Here is a 17,703-nt window from a genome sequence, read left to right as displayed (position 1 = left end):
ATAAAGATACCAAGAGAATTAAGAAAATTTGATAATAGGAGTAAATTAGAAATTTGCTTAAAATGTCATGCTTTATCTGAAACATGAATGAAAAAATGTGGGTTCAGTGTCCCTTTAAGTCATTGTCTATTTATTATGAACTTATTGGTTATGCTATTCCTACTGTGTTTAGTGGTCCTTTAATAGTATGCTCTGTCTGAATTAAGAAAGAAAAATGGTGGGTTATGTCTCTTTACCAGTATATAACAAAACAGCAAAATGTCTAAAGTTGTATGCTAATGCTCTCTATTCTTATTTAAAGGGATTACAACTGTACTTACAATGACTACATTAAGCATCAGCGCCCGGCATTCCTTTCCTAAAGTATCATATGCCACAGCCATGGACTGGTTTATAGCTGTTTGCTTTGCGTTTGTCTTCTCTGCACTCATTGAATTTGCAGCTGTGAACTATTTTACAAACATCCAGACTCAGGCAGCAATAATAAAAGCAGCAAAAGAATCGGCGTATGCAGCAGTAAATGCAGTGAAAGAGGATGAAAGCATTGTGGTAATTGTTCACTTTTGTTGTAAATGATAATGCATCTTGCTAGGCAGCATTATGGAGATCGCCATGTTTATTTGCTTACTATAAAATGCAGTATCCAAATGAGTTCAGCCTATGCCCAGGCAGAAGAGCACCATTACTCACAAGCAGTGTTCTCCCCAAGCCTATGTAGTGCTAGATTTCGAGTGAACTGTTCGGAATCTTATTATGTTACACAATAAAAAAAAAACAAGTGCATACAAAATAAAAATATATATTGATAAAAATTATGAAGGGGCGTGACCCTTGTTTGAGTTTTCTGGCAGTAGGTTAACGTTTACTCATTTTTATCAATATATATTTTTATTTTGTATGCACTTGTTTTTATTATTGTGTAACATCATAACATTACGAACAGGTCCTTTGTACTGTATTGATAGTAGATAGCATTATACTGCCAGTAGGCATTGAGGTATTAAGATACAATTCACTTGTAATACATTCTCAGGTGTTCCAATTGCCATCAAAGCTGTGATCATTCACTCTGTATAGAGGTTTTAACTAGGTTTGCATATTTTGCATACTGTGTTTCATATATTTGAAATAAACATTAGTATCAACACTATTAGGTTGTTTTGCACAATTATTTGTAGTACTGTTACCACTTGTTATTTTTATATTTATATATATATATATATATATATATATATATATATATGTATATGCAGTATATATTTACAGAAATATATACACATATAAACACATAAAAACATATGTGTACACATATATATATATATATATATATATATATATATATATATATATATATATATATATATATATATATGCATTGGAACCCTTTGCAGTCAAGTAGAAGAAAAAATGCAAAATCATATTTATGCAATAATCATTTTTAATAAAGTTTTATACTGTGCATTTACTGTAAATATTTCACATTATAATGTTTCGCACATAGCATAATATGTTCTATGTATTTTTAAATGGATAGTCCTATACATATATGTATATATCTATACCTATATATCATAATCTATATATAGGTATAGATATATAGTTAATCAAAAACACATACATATATATGTGTATTTAAGAATAAATAGAACATATTCTGCTATGTGAAAATATTGGAATGTGAAATACTAATAATTCATGTAGGGTTAACGCAGTTTGGTTAAATGCAAGTCGATTTGCGCACAAGTAAAGTTTTATTTCCACTTTTCATACTCCATTGAAGTCTAAGGGAAATATGTTGATGCAGTTGTGATATTCAAAGTTTGGATTTTTGCACGCGTCCATTTAGTGCTTGTGCAAAAATATTTTACTTTGAACTTGTAATACACACAGTACCTAATGCACGCAGAAAACTTAACTCTAGCGGAGTTAACCCACGTGTGGGAGCAATAAATAGCACTCTACTCGTAATTTAGCCCTTAGTGGGCACACTACACAGCTAATTTTACTGAACACCTGGATAAAATTTAACCCAATATTAAGCTAATATTACATTATTTCAATGTAAGTATTACGTTGCCCTCACTAGGCTGCTTCATAATGCCACCAGCTTGGAAATAAATATCTGTGGAGAACATTGCACAAGGTTTTTAAAAAGCTGAGCTGCCTGTCCGGTATCAACCTTGATCATTTTCTCAAGGCAGGATGTGCCACTGTTTTTTATTTCATTTTAATGTGCGTAAGAAAATATTAGATATACTAAGGGCCCAATTGTCTAAAGCTGTCAGATCAGGTGAAATTCTCTAAAAGAGAATAGAAATAATACTCCCTTAGGAGACCACGTCTTCTTTGTTAATATACAAGGCTTTTTAGGGTTTCTAGTATCCAGAATTTAACATGTTTGTCTTGTACTGTTTTGTATTTCAGCTGATTTTCTAGGAAAATGTATGTTTAACTAATTAGGTTTAATCTAAAGGTGGCATGCAGTGTATAGATCTGGTAGGCATGGGCGTCCATGGAAATTCAAAACAAATAAAATTGCAAAAAACAAAATAATAGGATTACCAACATGTGCATGTTTCAGGCGTGTTTCTTGTTCTTGTTTTACAATATGGGGTTATGATTGACAGGGTTTACAGGGGCTGCTGGCATTGGGGGTCTGAACTGACTTCTAGTGTGGAACTATTGCTGACAAGGCCTGCAGGCCCATGTGGTCTAATCTGATAACAGTCACCAGTTGGTTATTCTATATTTTTTGTGCAAGACATCTTGGAAATCTAAGAACCTTAGGGATTTTGTCAATCATTTCTGTGATATTAGCACTGGGCTTGGTGCTTATGCCATCTGACAGTTTAGCGGATGTGAATACATTTCTTTTAAACTTGGTATTTTCATGGCACCATCAGTGTCAGGAAATGATTACAGTTTAAGTTAAATTGATAATTTTTTAAGTTATTACATTTTGAAAAAAAGAGGTAGCTTTCTTTAACCATTAACATTAAAAAAGGATTAACTTAACACACATCACACAACACAAATACACATTACATATCCACTATACAAATATTACACAACAAATGTACACTACAAAAACACATACATACAATAAATGCAAATCATGAATGTGCAAAAAAATATAATTTTTTTACAATAAAAACTTTAGGAAATTCAATAGCAACAAAGTAATATCAGAGTTTTTAAGTTTCTAAAAAAACATTAAAATGGAAATTTGGCAATTAACTCCCTATTCAAATAATATATTGTATTATTTTTATATTAGTGCATTTTCGGTAGTTTCTGAATTTCCATGCCTTTTAATATGTTTTTTTTTGTCATTGAATATATATATATATATATATATATATATATATATATATATATATATAGAGAGAGAGAGAGAGAGAGAGAGAGAGATAGTTTACATAGAGAGTAAGTTCACTAGATAAGCCAACAGCTCAAAAACAGCACTTTTTTATTTTTTAATTATTTAATTATTTGAATCTTCCCACTGTTTTTACAGAAGCTCTGACACAGTATAGCAATTTATAACAGGTAACAATGTTGATTGTATTTTTGCAGTATATGCTTTGTATTTTAGATAAGCATTAAGGTGGAGAACCTTAATCTAATTTTTATTTTACTGTCCTATTTAATGCTTGTATATTTTTATGTCCTCAGCACTCTGATTCCAACTGCAACTTAAAAAAAAGAATTAACTCAACGGCTTCTCAGCGAGATTTGTCAGTGGATGACAACATACCATCTTTTAGAACATCAGATCATAAACGATCCTATATCACAACGCCAGATCTTACTCAGTTAGGAATCTCATCAAACCCTCTCATGGGGACGAGTAAAATAGATCAGTATGCCAGAATACTATTTCCATTGGCATTTGCAGGTTTCAACTTAGTATACTGGGTTGTTTATCTTTCAAAAGACACTATGGAAGTGAATCTCAATATTTGAAATCTTAAACAAAAGCAGGTAAGATTTATCATATTTACACTGAAAAAACACCTTAAATTTTTATAATTTTACAGTGTGTAGCAAAACATCCTTTTTTATGTTATTTCTTATTTTATTGAGAACAAACCTAATACTGTGTCCAATCCATCACATCCATATACAAATTACCAATCAATACATGCAAAGTTGGGGACGTTAAACAAACATAAAATTAACAATTATATATGTCCTACAACCAAGAGAAGGGGAAAGGGAAAAAAAGAAAAAGATTTAAAACTGAATAGGGGGAGAAGATGAAGAATGGATGATGAACAAAAAAAATCCCAACTCTACTTGATGTGATAAAATTGTCACACAGTGATAATAAAACTGATTAATTGTGGGGAAAAAATTGTGATATTTGAGTTGAATCCGACTCTATTCCATGTGATAAGATTACCACATAGTTAAAAAGCTAATTAATTGAGAGAGAAAAATTGTGATATTTGAGTCGAATTCCGACTCTACGCCATGTGATAAGATTAACACACAGTGAAAAAATTGCGAGAGAAAAAAACACTTAGTTTTCTGGGTTGTTTATCTTTCTAAGTACACTATGGAAGTGAATCTCAATATCTGACAACAAGAACAAGTAAGATTTTTTATATTGTGTAGCAAAACATAATACTTAAAGGGAAAGTAAATACCTTATATACAAAACATTTGTGTTCAGCAGTTTTCCAATAGATTCAAATATAATCAGAGGCTACATGTTATTAAATATATATTAACCCCATTAAACCGTTTACCCTATAGCATCACAACCCGCAACACAAACAAACCCCTCATACACTTATATACTTTAATACACACAGTAGAAACTGAAATTAAAATTGTTTTCCTTAATGTAAAATGAATTCCCCCCCCACCTCTGGTGAACATTCTGTGTGCATAGCTGAAACAGCTCTGCCAGGTCTCAGAGTATGAGATCTCCCTGTTTTATCATTCCAACTAAAAGATGTCAAGATTGTGTCAAATCATATACTACTATAATAGAGAAATACACTGAGTGACTTGGCAAGGGAATTATGATGAATTGAAATGGGGCGGTTGGCAATTAAAATTTTATAGAATATAGAATAATAGAGCAATGTACAGATACAAAAGCAAAGTCTTAGATATTGGCAACAGCAAAAAACATGGTTGAGCATCATCTTTCTCAGATTAAAACATCTTTATCTTCGCTCAGTGAAAACTGCAGAGGATACCACTTGCCTTGTTGTTCATTACATGAGAGGGCTGCTCAACAATACATATAACTGCGTTTAGGCTTCTTGTCAATAAATTACATATAGCAAAATACATTTTTTTATGTATTAATTTATTATCAGATTGCATCAACAATAGCAGTGGCATGCTAGGTAGTTTATATGTGAATAATATATATATATATATATATATATATATATATATATATATATATATATATATATGTGTGTGTGTGTGTGTATTTAGCTATTAGATGAAGAATATAAAGGGATAAATACCTGTTAAATAAATTATTACTAATTAACCAAGCTGGATCACTGCTAAACCACCTTAAAGGGACATTAAACACTTTGAGATGGTAATATAAAAAGATAAATTGTATATATAAAACAACTCTGCAATACACGTTCATTATTTATTTTGTCCCTTTTCCTGTAATTCCATTCTGAAATTGTGAGCTTTTCAGTTCCTGTTAGAAATGGAAGTGCAGAACTCTGTTAAATCCAGCACAACCATTGGCTGCACACTCTAGTGACCTATTTATAACTGACCCTAATTGGCCACAGCAGAGAAGGTAACACAAGTTACAACATGGCAGCTCCCAGTGTTTTATAGACACTAAAACTTTACACTTATTTTGTCACTTTTTAAACAACTAATGAAACTTTAAAAAATACATCTACATGTTAGTCATGGACTAATCTTTTCTTTGAATGCATCATTCTATCTAGCATGTATTTAGTGTTTAATGTCCCTTTAAGGGAAGAAAAGGGTTCATGCTATATCTGTGTATTTGTTGGTGATTGATTAGCAAAGGTTCTTTTGTTATGTTATTCATCACTTATCTTCATATTCAAGCCCTCCAAAAACATTCAATCATCTGAAAGTTTTCTCTTTAATAGGTTGTGATTGGTTTCACATCAGAATCGTTTAGATTATGCACTTCAAGAAAGAACTATACATTATTTGACTAGAACTTTTATTAACATTATTTACATAACACAAAACATCATGTTGAAACATCCTCTTTTTTCTATTAAAGGGACACTGAACCCAATTTTTTTTCTTTTGTGATTCAGATAGAGCATGCAATTTTAAGCAACTTTCTAATTTACTCCTATTAGCAAATGTTCATCATTCTCTTGGTATCTTTATTTGAAAAACAAGAATGTAAATTTAGATGCCGGCCCATTTTGGTGAACAACCTGGGTTGCTCTTGCTGATTGGTGGATACATTCATCCACCAATAAACACGTGCTGTCCAAGGTTCTAGACTTTCTTTTTCAAATAAAGATAGCAAGAGAACAAAGAAAATTTCATAATAGGAGTAAATTAGAAAGTTGCTTAAAATTGCATGCTCTATCCGAATCCCAAAAGAAAAAATTTGGGTTCAGTGTCCCTTTAGGTCCTAAGACATTTATATCCATTTGATACTACAGGGCTTTTACAAGTCCCAATGCTGGTGTCTCCTCTAATTCAGCTCAAGCCCTTCTCCTTACATAATGCTATGGTCACCTTCTTACTGGAGAGATGGAGAGAGCTAAAGAGTGAGTGTACTCACAGTCAGCATCATTGAGTTCATTATGAACATAGAACCCTATGATTGTCAAGGCCAATCTATCGGTAGAAAACCAGTCACTAAGCCGCACACTGTATACATAACTCACCCAGGCTCATGAGCATATTGTAATCTATATGCCTATATATTTCATGCAATTTACTGCTAAACTTCACGTTAATCTATTAGAATATAACATGATTTTTCTATAATCCCATTAATTAATCATCCGTTTAGTGTCTTAAAACTGTGTAGTCTTTTTCTTTATGAATAATAAATAGGAACTCTAGGAAATTTCAATATATTCTAGTATTTTTCTTTAAATGTGTTTACAAACTGCAAAAATCTTAATAGGCATCTTACAGAATTTTAACTCACCAGAGGCAGTTTTATTTTTTATCAAGCTTTAAAATGTTCTATGTGATGCATTCAAAGGTATTATGATCAATATTTGTTTCCACATTGTTAGCATTGTTAGCCGTAATAATATAAGACAAAACAATATTCCTATTAATGGGATTGAAGATGTAAAAGTCTAGTTTTAACATGCCAGATTCAATTATTTAAGCAAATACAGAAATATTCTGATATACTCAGCAACAGTACCATATAAACACATAAATGAAAATGTTCAGATTTATAATTCAGTAACTAGTCACAAGATGCCTTTAAACCCAATGGGTTGCTATACAGTGTGCTGCAATCTGATTTGTAAGCCCATGGGTTAATTCCCAGGATGCAATGAATAGTTGTTTCTAGAAAATTTGTTGACAAATGACTTCCAAATACACATGTAATGTAGGAAGCATAACTAACCCTGTGCGCCAGCACAGAGAATAATAGCTACATTGCTGCCATCTGGATACATGACTATTGCACAAGTCAGCAAGTGTCATATGTGGCACTGGTGAGCAGTAATGTGTGCTATTTATTTCTGGATACAGATGTAACCTGAATCATTTTTTCATGCATCTGGGATTTTCTGAAGGAAAACAATCATGACAACCTCTAGCTACAGGAGAAATTGTAGGAAAACTTTAATTGAGCATCTGCTGCTGTCCATAGCAGCTTCTTTCAAACTACAAGAAGCTAACATCTTTAAAATGTCTCCAGGAGAACAAACACATGTGTACATTTAATTCCCATAAAAAAGCACTAATTAGTCAAATTAAAAATAGATACTGTATAATATATACATTTATATAAAGTTATTCATATTTATAAATATCTTATTTTTAAAAGCATCATAAATTTCAAGTAAAGATTGTCGTTTTTTCTTTCTTAAAGCCAGATAACAGTGCACTGAAGACTTATCAGATGAGAAAATAATTATTTAAATTTGATTGATCATCATTTGACATTGAAGATTCTTTTGAATGTTTTTCAATAACCGTGTAAATTTAATTTGCCATTTTCAACTTGGTTTGTTTTGTTATAAGTAGATACGATAAAAGGTATAGTGATTTGAGTAAATAAATTGCAATTCTTCTAGTCAAGAGTGGAAAAGAAATGTTGATTCCATCGCACAAATTGTATTTATTTTATTTTATTATGGCTAGATTACAAGTGGAGTGCTTAATTATTATGCTCCCACAAAAGGGCAAATTACAGTACAGTAGCGTTTAATAAACCCGATATTTCAAACGCCAAACTATGTTTCACTAAATAACGGTCATTACCGTACATCTCATCCAAGTGGCAGGCTAATACTAGTATCGTATATCCTACCCAAATGGCAGGTTAAGACCATTATTATTTATAGGAGGGACAACCGTAGGCTATACTACTTTAAGGATAACCAGTTTTATTATTTTTTATGTTGCTAAATCTACTATTAGCTCTATAGTGTAAGACTGTGTTACTGAAATTGTGAAGTGTGAAGTGCACAATCACTCCTGTATACTATTGGGATCTATGTTATAATACACAGCATCTGTGTGTGTGCGTGCATTAGATTAGAAATTCTAACCAATCTATTACAGATTAAGAATCCAAGACACAGAATTGTTAACTACTGTCACACATATATAATATTTCAATAGTGAAACTAAATGAGAGGTTACATAACAAATTGATGTACCCAATTTAGACCAAACACTGTTGATATATGAGATTAATAAAATAGAACGCTGGCTACAAAAGTATCAAACCGAATAAACAATCTTAAGTGATTCTCAATTGTGAGGTTATGTTACTTATGGTTAGTGTATGCATAAACACCATAGTACAACATCCAATAATTCACGGCACCAAATATTGGATAAAAGCCAATGTTCTTTTGTGTGTGTAAGATGAGCAACTTATGTTAATGTGTGGAGTACAAATGGCTAATGGAATCTAACCTAATACTTTACCGCTCACACGCTTACAAAATTATAAATGAATAGTGATATCCCTTACTAAGCAAACGCTTACAAAATTATTAACGAATGGCTATATGAATTTAAATAAAAAATGTGTGGGATTATCTACACTATGATATAAAGGAGAAGTGCTTGCTAGTATTAAGAGTTTACAAACAATTACAACGGTTACCAATTTAACCCCCTAACACATAAATATAAAGTGTAAGAAGATCACCTTGTACTTTAAACCCAGGTAAACTTATAATAATTAACAAACACAGAGATTTATATATCCATATTGATTGGCAAAACACTCTCAGTATATAGCCAACATTGGGTAATCACAGAAAGATAAAGCGATTCCTAATTAATCTGAGTGTATTCAGTAACCCAAGTTTACCTACCCATCTAGTACTATGGGTTATCAACACACTCATAATTGACAATTATTCACCTCTGGTATACACTACCAACAGAAATTACTTTCCACATTATAAATCTGTTTATTGTCCCTTCACGGGTATTAACCCAAATTAGTCCCCCCCAATGATCCTACTAGCCTGCCTTTGATCTATTTGTTATTATTACACCAATTTTAGTTAGTGTTTTTAATCACACGTTCTTTTCCTCAATTTTTAGCACAGTGGTATAAATAAATGTTAAGTTTTAAATTTTAGTTAGGTTACTTAACATCTGAGATCTGTGGTAATCTCGCAATTTATCACTAGTCTTATCTATCATCCTAGTATAACTCATTACATTAGTATAGCCCTAGTGGTTATCTCTTTAACCGCTATCACACTTGTCCAAGTTTTCAAATAGTACACAGCACCACCGACTTTAATATTGAATATATAGTGATCAGGTACATATTACGGATCATCCTATATAGAAAAATCTTGAGCTATCTCTCAGATTATTAAGTAGTTCCATTGGTTCTTCTTTCTTCTTTTCAAAAAGGACAAATTTGCCCGTTTGCGGGAGCGCAATAATTAACCAGCCATTACTAGTGGCTGGTTATTGCTACCGTAAATTTACTGTAGCAATTAGCTCTCTGAAAATTAACCAGAGATTATATCTCTGGTTAATTTTCTAAAAGTACCCAAAATGCCCTCAAAATAGTGCGCATTTTAGTTTTTATTTTTAAAAAATTTGCATTTTTTAAATTAAAAACAATTGCACTAGGGTCTAAAGTTGGTGGGAATGGGGTGTTAGAAACAAAATGGCACTGTAAAGTGCCTTTACATTGCTGTCTATGGGAACTGTGTGCTCCCATAGACTGCAATGTACATATATGTGTATCATTATATACATATATATTTATGTGCTAATATGTGTAAATACACATATTAACACATAAATATAGATGTATATATTCATATACATATATATTAAAAATCTTATCTCTCAGGTTCTGATACCGTCTGTGAAGCACTCTCTCGTGAGTGCAATGCTTCCTAGCAATGCGAACGCAAACTCACATTCAAATTGCAATTAACTTGTAATACCAGCGCACATAATCGTGCGCTGGTATTACAAAATGGAGCACTAACATTGCATACATGCAAGTGATATTTAGCACTCTACTTGTAATCTGGCTGTATGTGTGCAAATTGTGTAAGCTTTTTCCTCTGTTTATATGATTTTTTTTTTGTTTGTTTAAATTTCTTTAAATAACTACACAATGGTATATAGGGGGCCGTCAACTATTAAGAAATGTAGTACAAAGATAGAATATTAAACTGAATGTCTTATAGACTAGTAGATTATATGAAGTTGGGACCCTATGAACACCAAAAATCAAGAGTCCTTTTCTCTTTCATTTGATCAGGCTTAAACATTTCAAAGAACACTGCCACAACAAAGTCAAACAGATGGCACACTGATATTGTAATAGCTTTGAGGATTGTTAGAATAAAAGTGCTATAAATTCTATACTCTCAAGATAGATGTGCCTGTAGGTATTATACAGCACAAGCTGGGATCTCTCAGTTACCCCAACAAACATCTATGTGGTCCACTGGTTAGAATTTCTCACTCACAATCAGGAAATAGGTCACAAAAGGAACTGTAAAACAAAGTTTAACAAAAGTAGAATAAGCTACAGATTTCTTGGCACAAAGTATTTAATCAGGAATAAATAAAATACCTGATACATTTTTTAAAATGTTTTATATGTGCAGATAAATTAACATAGTGCTGTACAGTAATGAGGAAATTATGAGCTAATATAAATTTACATCATCTGTAAGGTCTAATTACTAAAATGTAACAAAACATATTTTGTAACCAATTATATTTCATGATTAGTTAATCAATAAAACTAGAAACCTGGTATTATATGGCCAATGTGTAGATTACCAGATTACCTGCATTTTGTTTGAAAAAATCTTACATAGCTGGAACACATACATGATAATAATTTAGGTTTAACATTAACACATTTGATTGTGTTAACTTTTTAGATTTGATACTATACTTGGGAAGGATCATACAATATGTCTCTTGTTTTTATTTTTATAAATATAGGCCTAGATTTAGAGTTTGGCGTTAGCCGTGAAAACCAGCGTTAGAGGCTCCTAACGCTGGTTTTAGGCTACAGCCGGTATTTGGAGTCACTCAAAATAGGGTCTAACGCTCACTTTTCAGCCGCGACTTTTCCATACCGCAGATCCCCTTACGTCAATTGCGTATCCTATCTTTTCAATGGGATTTCTCTAACTCCGGTATTTAGAGTCGTTTCTGAAGTGAGCGTTAGACATCTAACGACAAAACTCCAGCCGCAGGAAAAAAGTCAGTAGTTAAGAGCTTTCTGGGCTAACGCCGGTTTATAAAGCTCTTAACTACTGTGCTCTAAAGTACACTAACACCCATAAACTACCTATGTACCCCTAAACCGAGGTCCCCCCACATCGCCGACACTCGAAAAAAAATTTTTAACCCCTAATCTGCCGACCGCCACCTACGTTATCCTTATGTACCCCTAATCTGCTGCCCCTAACACCGCCGACCCCTATATTATATTTATTAACCCCTAATCTGCCCCCCACAACGTCGCCTCCACCTGCCTACACTTATTAACCCCTAATCTGCCGAGCGGACCTGAGCGCTACTATAATAAAGTTATTAACCCCTAATCCGCCTCACTAACCCTATCATAAATAGTATTAACCCCTAATCTGCCCTCCCTAACATCGCCGACACCTAACTTCAATTATTAACCCCTAATCTGCCAACCGAATCTCGCCGCTATTCTAATAAATGTATTAACCCCTAAAGCTAAGTCTAACCCTAACACTAACACCCCCCTAAGTTAAATATAATTTAAATCTAATGAAATTAATTAACTCTTATTATATAAATTATTCCTATTTAAAGCTAAATACTTACCTGTAAAATAAATCCTAATATAGCTACAATATAAATTATAATTATATTAGAGCTATTTTAGGATTTATATTTATTTTACAGGTAACTTTGTATTTATTTTAACCAGGTACAATAGCTATTAAATAGTTAAGAACTATTTAATAGCTAAAATAGTTAAAATAATTACAAATTTACCTGTAAAAGAAATCCTAACCTAAGTTACAAATAAACCTAACACTAGACTATCAATAAATTAATTAAATAAACTACCTACAATTACCTACAATTAACCTAACACTACGCTATCAATAAATGAATTAAATACAATGGCTACAAATAAATACAATTAAATAAACTAGCTAAAGTACAAAAAATAAAAAAGAACTAAGTTACAACAAATAAAAAAATATTTACAAACATAAGAAAAATATTGCAACAATTTTAAACTAATTACACCTACTCTAAGCCCCCTAATAAAATAACAAAGCCCCCCAAAATAAAAAAATGCCCTACCCTATTCTAAATTACTAAAGTTCAAAGCTCTTTTACCTTACCAGCCCTGAACCGGGCCCTTTGCGGGGCATGCCCCAAGAAATTCAGCTCTTTTGCCTGTAAAAAAAAAACATACAATACCCCCCCCAACATTACAACCCACCACCCACATACCCCTAATCTAACCCAAACCCCCCTTAAATAAACCTAACACTAAGCCCCTGAAGATCATCCTACCTTGTCTTCACCATACCAGGTTCACCGATCGGTCCAGAAGAGCTCCTCCGATGTCCTGATCCAAGCCCAAGCGGGGGGCTGAAGAGGTCCATGATCCGGCTGAAGTCTTCATCCAAGCGGGCCAGAAGAGGTCTTCCATCCGATTGAAGTCTTCATCCAAGCGGCATCCATCCGGAGCGAAGTGGCAGCATCCTGAAGACCTCCACCGCGGAAAATCCATCCTGGCCGACGACTGAACGACGAATGACGGTTCCTTTAAATGACGTCACCCAAGATGGCGTCCCTCGAATTCCGATTGGCTGATAGGATTCTATCAGCCAATCGGAATTAAGGTAGGAATATTCTGATTGGCTGATGGAATCAGCCAATCAGAATCAAGTTCAATCCGATTGGCTGATCCGATCAGCCAATCAGATTGAGCTCGCATTCTATTGGCTGTTCCGATTTTTTGTACTTTAGCTAGTTTATTTAATTGTATTTATTTGTAGCAATTGTATTTAATTAATTTATTGATAGTGTAGTGTTAGGTTAATTGTAGGTAATTGTAGGTAGTTTATTTAATTAATTTATTGATAGTCTAGTGTTAGGTTTATTTGTAACTTAGGTTAGGATTTCTTTTACAGGTAAATTTGTAATTATTTTAACTATTTTAGCTATTAAATAGTTCTTAACTATTTAATAGCTATTGTACCTGGTTAAAATAAATACAAAGTTACCTGTAAAATAAATATAAATCCTAAAATATCTCTAATATAATTATAATTTATATTGTAGCTATATTAGGATTTATTTTACAGGTAAGTATTTAGCTTTAAATAGGAATAATTTATTTAATAAGAGTTAATTAATTTCGTTAGATTTAAATTATATTTAACTTAGGGGGGTGTTAGTATTAGGGTTAGACTTAGCTTTAGGGGTTAATACATTTATTAGAATAGCGGCGAGATTCGGTCAACAGATTAGGGGTTAATAATTTAAATTAGGTGTCGGCGATGTTAGGGAGGGCAGATTAGGGGTTAATACTATTTATGATAGGGTTAGTGAGGCGGGTTAGGGGTTAATAACTTTATTATAGTAGCGCTCAGGTCCGGTCGGCAGATTAGGGGTTAATAAGTGTAGGCAGGTGGAGGCAACGTTGTGGGGGGCAGATTAGGGGTTAATAAATATAATATAGGGGTCGGCTGTGTTAGGGGCAGCAGATTAGGGGTACATAGGGATAATGTAAGTAGCGGCGGTTTACGGAGCGGCAGATTAGGGGTTAATAATAATATGCAGGGGTCAGCGATAGCGGGGCGGCATATTAGGGGTTAATAAGTGTAAGGTTAGGGGTGTTTAGACTCGGGGTACATGTTAGAGTGTTAAGTGCAGACGTAGGAAGGGTTACCGCATAGCAGACAATGGGGCTGCGTTAGGAGCTGAACGCGGCTTTTTTGCAGGTGTTTGGTTTTTTTTCAGCTCAAACAGCCCCATTGTTTCCTATGGGGGAATCGTGCACGAGCATGTTTTTGAGGCTGGCCGCGTCCGTAAGCAACTCTGGTATCGAGAGTTGAAGCTGCGTTAAAAATGCTCTACGCTCCTTTTTTGGAGCCTAACGCAGCCTTTATGTGGACTCTCGATACCAGAGTTATTTTTATGGTGTGGCCAGAAAAAAGCCGGAGTTAGTTTTTCGGGTCGTTACCGTCAAAACTCCAAATCTAGGCCATAGAGAGTTAAAACAAATTCTAGTAATCATCAAACTACTCAGGACTGTAACAGCATGAAAGATTTTAAGGTTTTGGCAAAATACTTTATGGACAAAGGTTTTCCTAAAAATATTATTAAAAAAAAAAACAACATAAAAGTTAAGAAATTAAATAGGCTGTTTTAATAGGAATAATAATAATAATAATAATAATAATAATAATAATAATAATAATAATAATAATAATAAGTAAAACTTTGGAAATTGAATAATTGTTACACCTCTATTCATTATTCTGTGCAAGAACAATAATAAAGTGATGACGTGAACTATAAATATATATTTTTTATATTCAAAAGTTAAATTATAAAGAATATGAGGTTTAAGGAAAATATCAGCTTATAAAATATGACAAGAAAAATGTGCAATGTATAAAAGTATGTGGGTCATAATTCCCATGGGTTGAAAAATCATAGAAATATTTCAAATGGATTTCTGTTACATAGCATACCTTGCCAAGGTGTTCATTTACACAATAGGGATTGTAATTATTTTACAAGTATCCCAATAGTAGAGATTTATATTTGTAACTGTTATTTTAGAGCAAATAGATTATGTGAAGTGGAATCCTACTACCTTTTTAACATAAAATCTTAATTTCCAATTGTACTAAAAGCAAGAACAAATATAAACTAATCAACTGCTGGCTATATTTCTATTTATTTCTTTTTTTTTAATTAAAAAAATATATATTTTTTATTATATAAAATATGAGCAATCTGTTTTGTTAAATATGCAGCAGTCTTTTTAAAAATATTTTTTGGGAAATGTCACCATTTTGTATCTACCAAGTAGCATTTTAAATATTATAGATGGCTTTAAGGATATAACATATATATTTTTAGCTGCTTTATTTACCTTAATTTTTATTATTCCCATAAGAATGTATTTTCTATAATGCATTTTCATTTGTCACATTTTATATGTACTAAATTAACATGCATTAACCAGTTATTAAAGGGACAGTTAACATAAAACTTATTAAATCATAATTGTGCAGTATGTGCACAATGAACTACTACAGTGGGTTTTGAAAATAATCACCCCCCCCCCCCTTGAAAATAATCAAATGTTGTTGCTTTGCAGCCTGAGATAAAGACAGACACTGGTTTTGTTTCTCCAGTTGTATTAACTCAGTGCAACTTATAACACCCAAGTGAAAGATATAACAACAACATGTCAGGCAAAAATAAAGATAATTCAAAAACAGAATCACTGAGTTGGAAAAAGGATCACCCCCTTGTGTCAGTATTTTGTTGAACCACATTTTGCTTTAATTACAGCCTTTAGTCTGCTGGAATACGTCTCTGCTAAGTTTGCACATCTAGACTGTGCAATATTTGCCCATTCTTCTTTGCAGAACTGCTTTAGTTCCTTTTAAATTTGATGGTGACCGGTTGTGGACTGCAGTCTTCAAGTCATATTAGAAAATACAGTGTGCGACCCTATGGCCACCCTAGCTATCTCCTAAAAAAGAGGTGATATCCAAACCTCTCAAAGTGTTAATGAATAGAAAGAAATAAGGAGAAGTGCATAAAAGAAGCTGCTGGATAAATTAGTCAATATTATATGAATGTATCATATAAAATAAAAAAGGTTAATAGAAACACTTTGTAAAATTATGTTGCAATATTGCAATGTTTATTAAACCAACAATAGAATAAGTTATAGCATCAACACATAAAAACAGGTTCAAAATCAATACAACAATATATATCACTATAGAACATATTTCTATAGAATATATTACTATAGAATATATTAGCACCGGTGTTAAATGTAAAGTGATCGATAGTCTGATATTTAGAACAATGGGAATACTATAAACTAAAATAGTTATATACCAAAAATAAATGCACAATAAATCTAACAGAGGGATGTATTATTGTAGACCGAGTTCTTAAAAATCTCAGGCGTAAACAATTCTTTTAATGCCTAAAATCATAAAAATTCTTAGTGAACAAGGGTTCTATGACTTTAGGAAACACTAATAAATAGCGGTCAGTTTAAGAAGCTGTCAGTTTAAGAATCACTCCAAACTGTTTCACTCTGATAGTATCCGTTTAGCAGGAATTGCATAAAGTGTCAAGTGCATCAGATGAGTCTATATATATCCACTTAACGGGTTAATATACATGTATACAGGAGATCGTTCCGTAGGTCATGTGATCCAAACACAAACGTGCAAAAAGCTGAAATATACTTCTTTATAAACAGGACTCACCGAAATCCAAAAGTAATACCGTCTCCACTTTATAGCCTTGATCTTAACATGCCAGCAATCTCCTCGTTGTACACCTGTGGTGTTCCGCTTGATGTTCAAATTATGTGGGGATCAAACTGGCCAATCATTATTCTGATTATCGGGTTTTTTGTCCTCAGCTTTTGTTTGCCTTGTAGAAGTCACACAGAAGTATCAGATGTATTTAGCTAAAATTAACAGCGCACTCTATTTTTTAGCACATTAATAGTAGACTGTAGACTGTAACACTTAGTTTAAAATCATCAATGTGTTTCAGCTGTATGCAGCTTTTTTCAAGATGAAGTTCTTACAGTGTCTCAACCTCCCCTTCATTCTGATTGGTTAGTCTGTTATCTGAGACTTTTATAATTAACCCTTGCGTATAGTTTGTTGTTGTCTTCAGTTTTACAGGTCTTACAAGATAATAAATTGTAACTTCCCTCTGTTTGCTAATACAGTATCAAATTATTATTCAGTATATAATACCATCCCTCAGATTGTTTAT

The 17,703-nt window shown here is 32.7% G+C and overlaps 1 protein-coding gene across 1 annotated transcript in view; it reads left to right on the top strand.

Moving 5' to 3' along the window:
• The window catches only part of GABRA6 (gamma-aminobutyric acid type A receptor subunit alpha6), a 111,665-nt gene extending 107,699 nt beyond the window's left edge, over nucleotides 1-3,966 (top strand). The window contains exons 7-8 of the mRNA XM_053716174.1: nucleotides 302-549; nucleotides 3,676-3,966. Coding sequence (XP_053572149.1) covers nucleotides 302-549; nucleotides 3,676-3,966 — 539 coding nt within the window. The remainder of the gene's footprint in view (nucleotides 1-301; nucleotides 550-3,675) is intronic.
• Nucleotides 3,967-17,703: the final 13,737 nt, after the last annotated feature.

The sequence above is a fragment of the Bombina bombina genome, chromosome 6 (genome assembly GCF_027579735.1).
Source record: "Bombina bombina isolate aBomBom1 chromosome 6, aBomBom1.pri, whole genome shotgun sequence".
In the NCBI taxonomy this organism is placed as follows: Eukaryota; Metazoa; Chordata; class Amphibia; order Anura; family Bombinatoridae; genus Bombina; species Bombina bombina.
Note: the sequence above shows the minus strand (reverse complement) of the source record. Positions and strands in the feature narration are given on the sequence as shown.